At 40.0% G+C, this 15,339-nt stretch overlaps 2 protein-coding genes across 5 annotated transcripts in view; one reads left to right on the top strand and one right to left on the bottom strand.

Moving 5' to 3' along the window:
* The window catches only part of LOC137651176 (uncharacterized), an 80,850-nt gene extending 71,859 nt beyond the window's left edge, over window positions 1-8,991 (top strand). Inside the window, exons 7-8 of the transcript XR_011046058.1 lie at window positions 7,084-7,275; window positions 8,962-8,991. The gene's annotated coding sequence lies outside the window, so the exon portion shown is untranslated. The remainder of the gene's footprint in view (window positions 1-7,083; window positions 7,276-8,961) is intronic.
* LOC137651175 (DEP domain-containing protein 1A-like) overlaps window positions 7,664-15,339 on the bottom strand; it is an 87,895-nt gene continuing 80,219 nt past the window's right edge. For 3 of the 4 annotated variants that reach the window (XM_068384318.1, XM_068384321.1, XM_068384319.1), the window contains exons 12-13: window positions 14,270-14,452; window positions 7,664-9,240 (exon numbers count right to left, since the gene is read on the bottom strand). In XM_068384318.1, the coding sequence (XP_068240419.1) occupies window positions 9,097-9,240; window positions 14,270-14,452 (327 nt within the window). In that variant the 3' untranslated portion in view covers window positions 7,664-9,096. The remainder of the gene's footprint in view (window positions 9,241-14,269; window positions 14,453-15,339) is intronic. The other variant, XM_068384320.1, reaches the window with a different exon arrangement.

The raw sequence follows: 15,339 nt of genomic DNA, 5'->3' as shown, positions 1-15,339 counted from the left end.
CTCAAAAAAGTATTATACCTAAGGTGTCCCTTTCGAGACAAAATTTTTCAGCTCAGGGTGCTGTGCTTTGGCATATCAACAGCCCCTTAGGTCTTCACCAGACTTTTTGTCCTTCTTTCAGCCTTGGTTCATGCTTTGAGCATCAGACTCCTAAGATATCTGGACGACGATTGGCATCTCCTAGCAGAATCCAGAGCCCTCCAGTTGAAACACAGAGACCTACTCCTAGATCTGTGCAAGGGGTTAGGGATCCAACAGAACCTGCAGAAGTCCAGCCTTGACCCCAGCTGTCCATCAGGTATCTGGGCATGGACATAGACTCAGTTTAAGCCAGAGCCTTTCCATCAGCAGACAGAATCTCGAGGTTCAGAGTATTGGCAGCAACCTTTCTGAAAGGGAAACCCCCTTCTTGCCCTCTCTTGGCAGAAGCTGCTAGGCCATCTCTGCTCATTAGAGAAACTTGTCCCTCTTGGGAATATGAATTTGTGCTCGGTGCAGGAGGCTTTGAAAAACCAATGGTCACAGACTTCAGATCACCCTGCAACCCGGCTACAATTACCTCAGGAGATAGTAAAAGACCTCTTTCTGCTGCTGAACGAGAACCTATTAGCAGGAACCCCCAACAGGCTCCTCCGCCACAATTCCTCCTGTTTACAGATGCTTCTTGCCGAGAAGAAAATCTGGGGCCTATGGTTAGAAGAGGACAAGGCCTTTCACTAAAATTTCCTGGAAATGAAAGCAGCTCACCTAGCATTGCTCCACCTCTCGAAGACTGAGAGGTCACTCCGTTGTGTTGATGAGTGACAACTCCATGGTGGTGCCTTACATCTAGAAACAAGGAGGCGCAGCCTCTCTCCTGCTATGCAATCAAGTGGATGCAGTCATTATTATTATTATTATTATTAGCCAAGCTACAACATTAGTTGGAAAAGCAAGATAATATAAGCCCAAGGGCTCCAACGGAGAAAAATAGCCCAGTGAAGAAAGTAAACAAGGAAATAAATAAACAATGTAAGAAGTAGTAAAAGATTAAAATAAAATATTTTAAAAAACATTAACATTGAAACAGATAATTCACACGTAACTATAAAAAGTCTTATGTTAGCCTGTCCAACATAAAAACATTTGCTCCAACTTTGAACTTTTGAAGTTCTACTGATTCAACTACCCGATTAGGAAAATCATTCCACAACTTGGTCACAGCTGAAATAAAACTTCTAGAATACTGTGTAGTATTGAGCCTCATATGGAGAAGGTCTGACTTAGAATTAACTGCATGCCTAGTATTATGAACAGGATAGAACTGTCCAGGAAGATCTGAATGTAAAGTATGGTCAGAATTATGAGAAATCTTATGTAACATGCATAATGAACTAATTGAATGACGGTGTCAAAGATTAATATCTAGATCAGGAAAAAGAAATTTAATAGACTGTAAGTTCATGTCCAACAAATTAAGATGAGAATCTGCAGCTGAAGACCAGACAGGAGAACAATACTCGAAATAAGGTAGAATGAAATAATTAAAACATTTTTTCCGAATACTGTAGATTGATCACCAAAAATCTTAAAAGTCTTTCTCAATAAGCCAATATTTTGTGCAATTGAAGAAGACACAGACCTAATGTGTTTCTTAAACGTAAATTTGCAGTCGAGAATCACACCCAAGCAATTTCTCTCGGTGAGGTTTATCCCCAGGGAGAGGAATGTCGTTGCAGACCATCTGAGTTGTCGAGTGACGGCAGTTGGCTCAGAATGGTCTTTGCTTCCTATAGTGGCGAAGTGTCTTATGATTTTGTAGGGTTCCCCATCTCTGGACATGTTTGCCACCCACCTGAACCACAAACTCCCAGTGTATTGTTCTCCAGTCCCAGACAAAGCTGCTGTGATGGAAGACTCATTCCAACACCCATGGCACAGACTAGACTTTTACGCTTTTTCACCGTTCTGTCCAAGTCCGAACATCCAAGGGAGACAGGGTAACGCTAGTATCCCCAAAGTGGCCTGCAGTGGAATGGTATTCAGACCTGCTAGAACTTCTCACAGAAGTTCCAATAGAGCTTCCAGAATCGCCAAACTTGCTACGTCAACCTCACTTAAGAAAATTCCAGGACGCTGTGCATTGCCAGTCCCTTCATTGCTGGAGACTATCCAGTGTCTCCTCCAAAAGAAAGGCTTTTCAAAACTAACTGCAATGCATCTTTTCGGATATCTGAGTCTTCCGCAGCAGTTTACCTGACAAAGTGGAAAATTTTCTGTGATTGGTGTCATAGGAATATTGCTCCACTCAATCCCACTCTTCCCCTGATTGCAGACTTTTTGGTATTCCTAATGAACAAGGAGGCCCTTTCAGTCACTGCGGTGAAAGGCTACCGCTCGGCCTTCATCCAGGTATTCAAACTGAAAGGGCCTGATATCTCTGATTCCTAGGAACTCTCAGCTTGGATTAGGAGTTTTGAGCAGTCTTGCCCTCCTTGAGAACTCAAATCCCCTTCCTGGGGATGTGACTAAAGTTCTATGGGCCTTAAAACAAGTCCCATACAAACTTATGCATAAGACTTTAGACAGAGACCTTACCTTAAAGACCTTCTACCTCTTTGCCTTAGCTTCGACCAAGAGAGTAAGCAAATTGCATGGTCTATTTCCTCTGTCACATTCCAGAGGGTGGAGAGAACTATCTTTGTCTTTTGTTTCCGAATTTGTGGCCAAAACCCAGAATCCGGTTGATAACTATCTCACATTTGACTCTTTCACGATCTCGTCTCAAAGAGATAACTGATAACCCGCATGACATGTTACTATGTCCGGTAAAAGCAGTGTGTAAATATTTGAAAAGAACGCAGTATCTTAGGCTTAAAATCTCTAATTTGTCTGTGAAAACTGGCCGCTCCAAAAAGAAAGTATCCAGAAACACTATCTTTTGCTGGTTGAGAAAAACTGTCACAAGAGCCTATAAATTCTCAGGGGATGTGTCTCCAAGGGCCCCCAATATGTGGGCTTGCTGCAACCCTAGCGTTCCACAAAAACCACTCTGTAGCACAAGTTCTAAAAGCTAGTGTTTGGAAGAAATAAACCACTTTTACGAACCATTATCTTAAATGCTGCTCACACGTTTAGATACCTTTTCAGTAGGCCCTATTGTTGCAGCACAACAAATAATGTACCTGTAAGCTCTTAAGGCACACACATCTGCTTTTATCTCGGGCATCATTTATTCTCTGCATTATAAGGGTATGTAAGAGGCACTAAGGCAGATGTTGATCTTGATGGGAATTGAAGCCTTCACTTGAAATCCACCTTAATGCAAGTAAAAGTGCCTTGAAGCTAAGTACTGGATATGTTGAAATTTTGATACTATGCAACACTTTTTGTTCATATAACTTCACCCCTGGCAAAGTATTTAATTTTATAGAATTTAATGAGCTGGCTACACTGTTCACAAATAATTCACTTTGATCTTTTGCTATTACTTATAGTAATTATATCTTGAGAAAGGAAGGGCAGACCTCTTAACTTTACGGAGACTTCCTCTCATCTAAGGAAGACTCCCATATAAATGACTCAGAAGGTTGTATCTGCGTAGGAATAAACTACAAATGTGTATTTTTTGTAGCTATACAAACCTGAGTCATCTATCAAAGGTCCCGCCTCGACTGCTTCGCAAGTCTTTGACTTGCTGACTATTGTGAGGAAGCGCTTTGAACAAGCGTTATGCGTAATGTGCAGCAGTTGTTAAGCAATGAAGCATGATGCAATCAAACAATTTCCTTTTGATTGTCTAATTGTAGAAAACAAAACTAGGATTAACCCATATAAATGGCTCAGGTTTGTTTAGATAGGAAAAATATAAAGTGTATTGAATTTGTAGTACAGTACTTAAGTGAACTGTATTTTGATGTGCCCTACTGAATTTAGATACTGTGTACAGTAGTTATATGGGAATATAATTGGTATTCTAAAAATAATTGACTACTTAAGACTAAGTATCCTGAAGTTTTTGTGTAAGTGGGTTATGGTCCTATAATCCAAATTGGCATACCAATTGAGTGTTGATGTAAAATAAATGAATTTTTTATACAAACATGTCCTCAACCTTCATGTTGAGTATCTTAACTTTCATTTAATATTATGTTTATGTTATGAAGAAAATTTTACCAGAGTTGCCATATTTGCTCTAATGAAAATATCTAAGTGAAGATCTAAAATTATTGTCGGGTCTACTTGCTTAGAACCAAAGGAAAGGGCGGTGCTTAGTGTTCGTTTGATTTTTTCCTGATAGATTCGTAAGTAGCCACTGTGTTTATTTGTTTGATAGGCTGGCATTACCAATAAACCGCCAGCAAATTTCCACTGGCAACAGCCTGCTAACCACTACATAATTTTTGGTGGCCAGACCCAGGAAAAATCAACCTTTAGATATGGCATTGCCTTTTGCCAAAAGAAATCTCAGACAAGATATAGAAAGCCTCACATCAATTGTTAGTAACCTGCTTATTGAGATCAGATCTCTGAAGCTCCAGCTGGCAGCACAAGATAACATTGGTTGTCACCATCAGGTTACATTACCACTGGGGGGACAACCACGATGACCACCAGTACTATGTCTATGTCTCCGGCTTGGCCAAACAGTGTCTGGAAATTACCGTAACTGGAGAGGGTCTAGCTAGCGGTGGACTTCAGCCTCCTCCAGGGTTCACGACTGTATTCCCACCCATACCAGGTTTCTGTGAGTCTCCTGCTTGGTGTGGGCCTCTTGCATCCCCTCCTCCTCTGGCAACTAATCCATTTAGTCTGCTAGAGACTTCTATCGGTGGAATATGGGGTCAGCTCCTGGCTGACCAGGCAACATCCAGCAGACCGGGAGTGGTCTCAGGAACTACAGCTGAGGTGGATACTGCCAAGACAGGGGCCATCCCTAAACAAAAACACCAGGCCAAGGTCTACAACATACCAGTAATGCCATTTGCAACACAGGAGTCAACCATCGATGAAGGCTCCAACAGTGATTCCTCTGGCAACAATTCCGGCACCTGCATTAGTGTCAGCTCAGCTGATAGTGTCTCTGTAGAGGACGCTAAGACCTTCCAGTCAGTCTGCCATCTGTCTTGACTTGGTCAGGGCTCTTGACTAGGCACCATCTTCCCTCACGAAAGTGCCCGGGAGGATGACAGTGATTCGTCGGTTTCCTGTTCGCGGGAAAACACTTCCTTCCTCTACATGGTCTTCCCTTCAGGGTATCCTGTACACGGGTTTGGATTTTATAGAATCCACCACTTCTGCAGGAGTTTCTGTTTTAGTGATCTTCCTTCGGAAAGTGGAATGAATATCAATGACAGGGATTGATCTTCTATTTGCAGGTTTCCCTTTTGCAAGCAAGTTTCTCCGGGAAAGGAATAGATGGCTTTTCCCTACTTCTGTGCAGGCTTATAGTCGGACTTGTTTCATTAAGGGACTCGACTAGTGCATCTGCCTAGTCTCGTAAAGTCTTGCCTTGCCAAAAAGACAGGTCACATACAGTTGCATGTCTACGACTCTGGAGAACCCATTACGACCAGATACTCCGTGGTAAGGGTCAAGTAAAGTCTGTTTTTTCCTCCTCTCGAGGGTGCTAATCTAGTCATGCACTCAAAATTGCCAACGAAGGAAATCATACTCTTAGGCAACGGAAGACCTTTGCTCGGCCATTGAGCATCTCCTTCAATCGTTGCTCTCCATAGAGTTTTAATCGATTTACCTGTAGTGGGATAATACAGCCTTCTACGGGAAGAGTGGCTTCCTTCAGTCCCGGGCTTCCCCCTCAATGACCTAGGACACCTAAACTGCAGATCTTCCCGTGATCCCAAAGACAGGTCTCTCCCAGTGTGGCACTCGACCAAAAGAGTGACATACCGTATGGGCGTACCTCAACGTCTCTCGCTTACTGCGAGAAACCAAGTAACCGGGCAGCTTGAACCTCAGATTCAAGCCCTCCAACTGGGAACCTGCCGTAATCAAGGCTGTAACACAGATAATTAATTGAGGGCATACCTCGAGGAGGGTGATTACCTAGCCCCAAAGGTACAGCACGTTTCGCTGACCCTGAATGGCCCAAGTGAGTGCATTAGACTCCAATTACTGACTAGGACCCACTGCGTCATATACTCCTTGTTTCCTCCTTTTCACGCCAGTGATTATATCGAGGCCATACCTCAGGAAAACAAGGAGAGTTAGCTTCTGAGGTTCAGCACGCTTCGCTAACCCTAGGAAGGTCAAAGGAGCTTGTAAGGATCTTGTTCGTGACGGAGACACAGGTCCTATATCAGTCATGGAATCCCCCTCCTCCTCCTCATAGAGATGACCCAGACCTCAGAACATTTCAGGACAGAATCCGTTCATAACGTTTTTTAGGAGCTCCTTTGTGACACAAAGCGTGCCATCGCTCCTGTGGTGGTGACACAAGTGGTTTGACAATACCTCAGGCTCCTTGTTGGATAAGTAGCAGAAGGTTGAGGGCATTGGCTATCTGAGGTAAGACTGGGATGAATGAAAGTATGCCTGGCTCTTTACTTTCATCATCTTCCCTTCCTTTGGGGAACAGCGCCATGGATCCTTTTGCAAGCTGGCTTCAACCTCTGCAGGTAATAACCACTTCCCTTGTGTAACAAAGTATAGTTTATTAGAGTCTAATACTTTACTAGGTAAACATGGGTCAATACTTACCACCCTCTAAGAGTGAGTCATCCAAATAAATAATGTAAGGTTTGTTAGTGTGGGAACAAATGATAAATTCGGAGATTTGTATTTTTCCCCAACTAATACAAACCTGTAGTTATTTATATAAATTGGCCCGCCATCACCTGTCCCCCAGTAAGTTCTGCGTGCAATCAAAAAGTGTCTTAACTCACTGCTGTGAGAGTATATATGGGCATTGTTGCTAGTCATGAGACATTTTTTTTTACATGGACAATGAAACTACGGGTGGGGATGTAGTGAAAACAAAACAGGTAGTGTAGTAATTTAGTTCAATTTATGTATTCTTTATATTATTGTCTAGTAGCTAATTTTTCCTGGTAATTTTTATCATGATTTGACTTTTTATTTCAGGTTAGCTTGGCACCCGATCCCCAATAGGGTGGTTGTTGTGTATGTAAACAAAATATAAAATAATTGACTCTGGCTCAAACCAGAACCCAAGCAGAGTTGAAGAACTACCCCCAAGAAAGGAGAAGAAAGCATGAAGTGAGAAAGCAAATAGACAAAAAGTCGAAGACCCTCACCAGCAGTCATCTGTCAAAGGTAATAACCCACAATTTTATTTACAATTTTTTCTGTAACAAGATTTTATTTGAGATATATTGTTATATGTTTGGAGTGAAGATGTTCTCTCCTCCCTCTAAGATTGATAGATAAGGGGATGGGCTAGCGGTTAGCTTTTCCCCCCTATATGTATGGATCCCTCCTTTCCAACTTTTTGAGCCATAAGTTCGAGCATTATGCAGTGATGGAAAACAGTTTGACCTAGTTAGGACTCCGAATCACTGGAGGGGCGACTATCAATTTGATATTTAGAGGAAGGGGCGACTGTCAATTTGATATTTAGAGGAAGGGGTTAGTTGTTTGGGCCTTAATATTTTCAATCTAGTAGCCTTATCTAAATTTTTTTCTTATCAATATTTTCACTAAAATATTGATAACTGTGAAGTAGGATAAGTTAAATCTCCCAAAATTATATTTTGATTTTTAATTTTCATAATCATAAATATATATAACTTTAGCATATTACACAGACAAGTAAGAAAACATCCACAAGCAAATTGTGTATTGCACAAATTCTTTGAGGAAAATACTGACAGAAAAGGAGGATGTAACAAGTACTTACAAGACATGATTAAAGTAATAAATCACAGGACAGCGAATAAAATAAAAAGTAGATAATTTCCATATAATCTAATTCTTAGTACTGTACACCATGGCACAATATATCAAGGAAAATTTATTCACAGTTCTGTTATTACATTTGTCAAAACTGAGACATCCCTTGAACACGTCCTACTTAAACCTTTAATCCGCTAAAATAATAATTCACTTGTGTACCTTCTGTCCTTTTATTTCATTACATAGATTATATATTGATAAATCATTTTTTTCAGTGACAAACTATCTGGTAATATTTTTCAAATATATACAAAAATATATGTCAATAAAACATACTGTAAAGTAACAATGAATACAAAAAATGCTCCTTTATGAATGATAACTCATAACTCTAAATGTTCTTTTATACCCCATCAAAGATTTGTAATTATTCTCCCCAGTCATATGTTATGCTGAGTATATCCATGTAACTATAAACACTAGCCTGGCATGGCAAACACCCCCCCCCCCAAAAAAAAAAAAAAAAAATAAAACACAATGAAGACATTCGCTATCGCCAACATTCCACTTACACTACACATTTGTAACAAAAAACATGTAAAACTGTCCAATACGAAATGAATTCCAGTATGTCTATTACATCAGTTTCCCAATTATGAACTATGACAGCTAAGAAGTTTCAGTGAAAATTTAAGAGCAATACTACTGAAAAAAAATTTGTGTGTAGTATATAAGTGTTTGATAACCTTCTCACTCAGTAACAATCAATAAATGAATTTAATATTCTTGAAACACCATTAGCGTTACAAACATCCTACAGAAATCAATAGTACTAAAGAAGTATTCTGAAATCCCATTACTAACCATATACTGTAATAAAAATTGATATTTCCAACAAAATTAATCACTCCATTTAGGTTGAGAATCATAGTTAAATGCAGGTATATTCCAGGTGCTTCCTTTAAAATGATTTTACCAGTCTTGAGAAGAAATGGTCTATAGTATAAAAAACACTTGTATGGATACACTCGCCCAACATAAATTTGCATATATTAATAGATTTTTTTAGATTGTAAAAGGAACTGTTTTGTTTGCATCATATGCTAGAGAGCTACAGGACAGTAAGGAAATATGAAATATGTACTATAAACAAGGAGAGTTACAGAACAGTAAGGAAATATGTACCAATATTACAAGAGGCAGTGTACTCATCAAATGCAGATTCTGCACTCAAGTCATGTCCTACAACCGCAACGTTCGTCGTCTTCTAAGCGAAGTAAAGGAAGAAAACTTCATGAGATTCTTAAATCTGATGCTTCGGTTTTCTGACTTCTGTATTTCTTGAGGAAACCGTTCTTTATATACTTCTGGATAAAGTGACTTGAACTATAAAGAAATAAATGAATATCAGTGTTTGATACAAAAGCTTCAGTATAATTATTTTATCAACTAAAAAATAAAATTGACTACATTTTATATATTTTAATAAAACTAATGTATATGTAACTATCAAAGTAACAGCCCCTTATCACATATTTGACTATCTTTTTACCAAAAATTCTTATATATAATTCACACAGAAAGCACAAAACTTTCTATGAACTAAAACAATTTTTACACTGAATACTTGAAAATATTAGCTTTGACTTGATGAATTATTGAAAATTCTGAGTGGAGTGCTTTTGCATCTGGAACAACAACAATTAGGCTTCTCATTAAATGTGGCTACCTTAATCATTATATCGATGATATCTAGTATACAAAGATATTGGAACTAAAAGCTGCCTCAAAGTAGCCGACTTTCTATTTCTCAAAGGTAAGTTATGAAATTTGCCTGGGTTTGCAAATGTATACTCTAATATTGTGCACGATAGTGAGTTTTTTCAACAATTGAACCTCAATTTAACATTACCTAGGTGCATAAATCTGTATTCAAATGTTTGCATTGAAAGTTTCACAACATTACTAAGCACCAATAGTAATACAGTATTACTAATCTTTGTTATTTCATGTTACTTCAAAGAGTAAAGATTTAATATTTCAGATACTAAATATATCTTAGAAACCCTAGTAAACAACTAGTCTGATTTTAAAACATTTGAATAAGTAATTAACAGATTGCAATAGTAAAATTGCCAGCACAATAAGTCACCTCATGTTTCGTCATTTTTTTTAAATTTTGATCCATCCATATACCAAAGGCACTTCCCCCAATTTTGGGGGGTAGCCGACATCAACAAGAACAAAACAAAAAAGGGGACCTCTACTCTCTATGTTCCTCCAGCCTAACCAGGGACTCAGCCGAGTTCAGCTGGTACTGCTAGGGTGCCACAGCCCAACCTCCCACATTTCCACCACAGACCACAGATGAAGCTTCATACTGCTGAGTCCCCTACTGCTGCTACCTCCGCGGTCATCTAAGGCACCGGAGGAAGCAGCAGGGCCTACCGGAACTGCGTCACAATCGCTCGCCATTCATTCCTATTTCTAGCACGCTCTCTTGCCTCTCTCACATCTATCCTCCTATCACCCAGAGCTTTCTTCACACCATCCATCCACCCAAACCTTGGCCTTCCTCTTGTACTTCTCCCATCAACTCTTGCATTCATCACCTTCTTTAGCAGACAGCCATTCTCCATTCTCTCAACATGGCCAAACCACCTCAACACATTCATATCCACTCTAGCCGCTAACTCATTTCTTACACCCGTTCTCACCCTCACCACCTCGTTCCTGACCCTATCTACGAGATACACCAGCCATACTCCTCAGACACTTCATCTCAAACACATTCAATTTCTGTCTCTCCATCACTTTCATTCCCCACAACTCCGATCCATACATCACAGTTTAATTTTGATGAGAAATAAAATTTTATTTCATTTTTTTATATTCTTTACAATAAGAAAATTTAATTTTTGAAATCAATTTTGTACTAGCAATGGTAGGAGTTTACAGTGGTGTTATGAAAGGTTAACCCTTTTACCCCCAGGCTCTTTAGAAATTTCCAACCCTTAACCCCCAAGGGGTTATTTTTTTCCCAGCACATTTTGCAGTATATTTTTTTAAATTGCTCTAACAGCCTTAATTTTTGTCATAGAGAAGTCAGGTTGGTCTCATTCTCTTGGAAAATGCCTGAATTTAAAAAAAAAATTATCAAAAATATGAAAAAAAAAATTTATAGCATATTTGGCAAGGACGTACCGGTACGTCCATGGGGGTAAAGGGATGGGTTTTGTGAAACGTACCAGTATGTCCTTTGGGGGTAAAAGGGTTAATTTGCTAATGTGGCCCATTAATTGTTCAAAAAGATACAACTGTATAAAGAAAGACAGCACAGTGGACTTCAGCATGGACAAGACCTCTTCTGGGCCACCAGCATGCCAAAAGTTTTTGCTTGTTATAGCATGCAGATACCAGTTATTGATGTAACTTGAGATTATAACTATACAACCATTGCAGTATTTGTAGCACCAAATGTTCAACAAAACATGAAACTCGTTGATTTATTTTGGCCATATGGACCTGAGCTGAGGCCTGAGAGGCCCTTCAGCACCAAGGTGCATGGGGAAAAAATTTTAAAATAAGGACACTCGCTTATTGGTGGGATGAAGTCACCAAGAACAAAACTCGGTTTTTTTCTTCCCAGAAATATGTCTTGCCTCCCTAGTCCCATGACAGAGCAAGGGAGATGACTCCAGCCATCTACTGTCAGCCAATCAGAGGAATGAGTAAGCTGATAGCCCTTAGGCTAGTACTTTTTTATGAACCTGGTATTCAGTTAATGAAGTAATTTTTCTCCTGAGTGGAATACCTGGCAAATGATGACCAATGGGTTTTGTATTAATTCTACCATCCTCTCAGCAGAGGGAAACTAGTTCTAAAAAGAATGGTGTCCCAGAAATGTAGTTTACCAGCATGTAATGGTACGACCGCTTCCTCCTCGAGGATGGGGATGGAAAGAAGAATTAGAGGGACCAGTCATTTGACTTTTCATTTCAGAATAATACTGCATATGTTACCTTAGATAAGAGGCTTTTCCTGTTCCATTGGAGAACTGGGCTGACTGCACAACTACTTGAGCAGCTAAGAACAAGGATGGAAGAATTGTGGACATATCCCTTGAGTAAAGGCAGAGAATATTTTACATTTCGAAACTCCTACATTCATCACCTGACTGACTACAAGATTCCTTTGAAAGGCCAAGGTGGGAGCAATACTGCAATATTTGCAAGTTCTCACCCCAACCTGGTACCTTTAAGCCACTCATCGGTCGAGGCGTATGCCTGTTTGATCAGCTCTCAAAGCCAGAAAGAGAAAGTGTTCTTTGACATCTCTTTCTAGGTTCTACCAGTGCTAAGGAAGTCTTTGATACCCAGGCCTAAAATGTTGAGTTTAAATAGCAAAGCAGTGCTGTTATGGGACAGAAAAGCATCTCCTCTCGATTACCACCAAACCCTTTGTCTATAGAGGGGATGGAGGTCTCAAATATAGGGTTGAGGGTCGACAGATTCTGGCCACAAGACTAAAAAGAAACCTCTTTCTAACATCAAAGACCATGCAACTTGCCTTCTCTCTTCACTGAACTTTAAAAATTTATAATGGAGCAAGCATAAGAGACTTAAGAACGCAGGTCATATACCACTCTGGGGGCTTCAGGTTCCAGGGTGGGCAAGACTGCTGGAAGCTCCTCATGAGCATAGACAACCCCCACCAGGAAGAGAGGTCTATGCCCTTCAGTCGGACGATCAGCATCAATAAACATTGAAGAGAGACTGATCTTTGGCATTGATCAAAGCAGAAACAAAAGAGATATCCTATATCCTTCTCTCTGTTGATGGCAGTTAGAAACTGAGCTCATTACTGCTGGCTGCGAGCAATGTCGTTATCGAGAGGTGCCATCTTATCCATCCGGTCTACCAAAGTAACCCTGACAAAAAATTAGGGGGCAGTACTCTACCATCCAAGTAGGAAAAGGTGAAGAAGGGCAATCAAGGTCCTTCAATACTAAGCCAATGGAGAGTTGTTAAACTCGAGGTTACGACTATAAAGAAATAAATGAAAATCAGTTTTGTATATAGGGTAGAGAACCAGCCAGGAGCCCTCAACCTCTCAGGAAAATGGCGAGATTGTTAAGAGCTCCATAGGAATTCTTGCGATCAGCCTTTCTGGACTCCTTGAGAAGCAGCAGTACCAGTATCGAGGGAGAACAGAACGATGAATGTACTACACAATTTTTCACCTTACCAAGCTTCTTCACAGATTGTGTGTGTGTAGAGGAGTCAAGGTTTGAGCGACCATCAATATGGCACTCCTACGGTGAAAAGAAGCAAAAAGTTTCTCAGGCACAATCCACGAACCATAATACCTGGGAGGATCAGTAGGCATTATCACTGCCACTGGGAACACAGACAATGGCTTTGGGGCACAGGCACAAGGATGACTAGGGGTACCATGGACCTTGAGGTCACAGACACGGGGGCCACTTTTGAGCCTTTGAGTCACAGATTCTGGGGATTGAATTGAATTTATATCAAACATTAGGCGAGAGTCCAGGCAGTAGCGGCAAAGTAGTCAAAGCTATCAGCTCCTCCTGTAAGGTTATAGAAGGTCAATCTGAGAGATCGAAAGAAGGCCCGTTGTTTTTAGGTCAAACTCATACTGCAACAGGAAGCTTTTAGCGAGTGTTAAGAGTGCAGCATTCTCCAGAGCAACTAAACGTTGCCAACCCAGAAATGTTCACCCTATATAGATCAAGAGTTCTCCAGGCTCCTGGCATGTACTCCCCCGGAGACTGAACCTGGGGCGAATATGCAGAAGCTTCAGTGGCCTACAATCTCAATGGGGATATAACAGATTTCTAGGGCTTTTTCGGTATCAGATAGGACGTTGCCAGGGATGATGATGGAGGGTTTTTAGGTAAAAAAAAAAAAAACCCTGCCACTGAACAGGTCAAATGGCCCCTACAAAGAGATAAGAGAATGTGGACCAACAGTCATTTGGCAATGTAGCTATTGCACCAACCACCTTTCAAATGATTGTAGATGAAGCCAGCACAAAAAATCCAACTGTAGAAAGATATAGAAAAATTAAACAGGCTTAAATTAGGGAGTTGTGGCTCAAGACAAATGAGAAGAATATTTGACAGGAGAGTGAGCTAGGCTACTCGCTTACGCCAACCACTTGTCGTTAATTACCGGTTTTTCCAGCAACGCTGAAGAACATATTTTAAAGAATGATAGGTTTGTGTGTGCATAAGAAAAATTTTGTATGATTATTCCCGATTTACGGTACAGATGTTTTATTTACGCTGAGCAAAGATTTTCGAGATGGAAAACTAACATAACACTTATTCCCCATTTTCCCACTGAAACTAATACTGTGAAGGTTATTACACAAATTACAGTAAACATACCTCTTTCAATTTTTTTCTCTTTTCCTTATTGGTCAGCTTATCATTCATTAGGATTTGATCTAAGAGTTGTACTAAAAACTGCTGCGAGCCCGTCAAGCGCTGTCGTTCGTACTGTTCCTGGGAGACCTGCTGGCAATAAGTGAGTGTCATACTCCTGTCCCACAGGGTGGAATCGTACACAATCTGCAAAGGAACACAAAGGCATGCTGCTGTCCACCCAAAAAGCAATTACAATACATTTTCAATATGCAAAGCTCCACTGCCACCAACAGCAACTACAAGGACATTTAAATGCAAAGCATCATAGCTACCAAGTGCTACTTCTACAGTTATAAATCTGAGTGAATCAAGTCAATTTGAATGAAAAAGTACAGTGGCAACTTGCTGGCATACAGAAACAAAGTAAACCCTTGCCCAATGCACATCTAATACTATACAAAAAGCTACGTGAAAGACAGAATACTTTAAACAAATATTAAAAACATTAAACAATGGCAAGGCATCAAAAGGAAGCCCGCACAATATCAACAAATTAAGCTTTATAGAAAATTCTAAGCTCACACGAAAATATTATCATCCTCATTTGAAATGATAGTCGTCCACTAAAAAAAAAAAATGGTTTACCAAATAACCAATGCATATATCGTTTCAAATAATAGCTTATATAATAGCATACAGATACTATAGATTTTATATAATTTGTATTTTTCCTAGCTATACAAACCAGAGTCATTTAATGGGAAGAAGAAGAAGAAGATTTTGTCATGCTATGCTGCTGGGTGTAGTGTGCATGATGAGTTACGCTTGTCTCACAGCGTCTAGTCGCAACAATTTTCTGGTTAAAGAATGGGTGGCTGAGGGAGGACCTTTGATAAATGACTGAGGCCCAGACAAGAATGCATAGAGGTCGCCTTAGTCGAAAGGCACCCACTAAATCACAAATAATTCAAATGCAAGTGACAAATAATGTCATGACACAGACACAAATACAAGCAAAAGTAAGAGTGACGAGCAGGTGATGTGATTGTCTGATCATAGGAATGAAGGTTGGTGCTGTACATCCGACCACC

The sequence above is a fragment of the Palaemon carinicauda genome, chromosome 12, assembly GCF_036898095.1.
Source record: "Palaemon carinicauda isolate YSFRI2023 chromosome 12, ASM3689809v2, whole genome shotgun sequence".
NCBI lineage: Eukaryota > Metazoa > Arthropoda > Malacostraca > Decapoda > Palaemonidae > Palaemon > Palaemon carinicauda.
The sequence above is the reverse complement of the archived record's forward strand: the minus strand, read 5'-3'. Positions and strand labels throughout refer to the sequence as shown.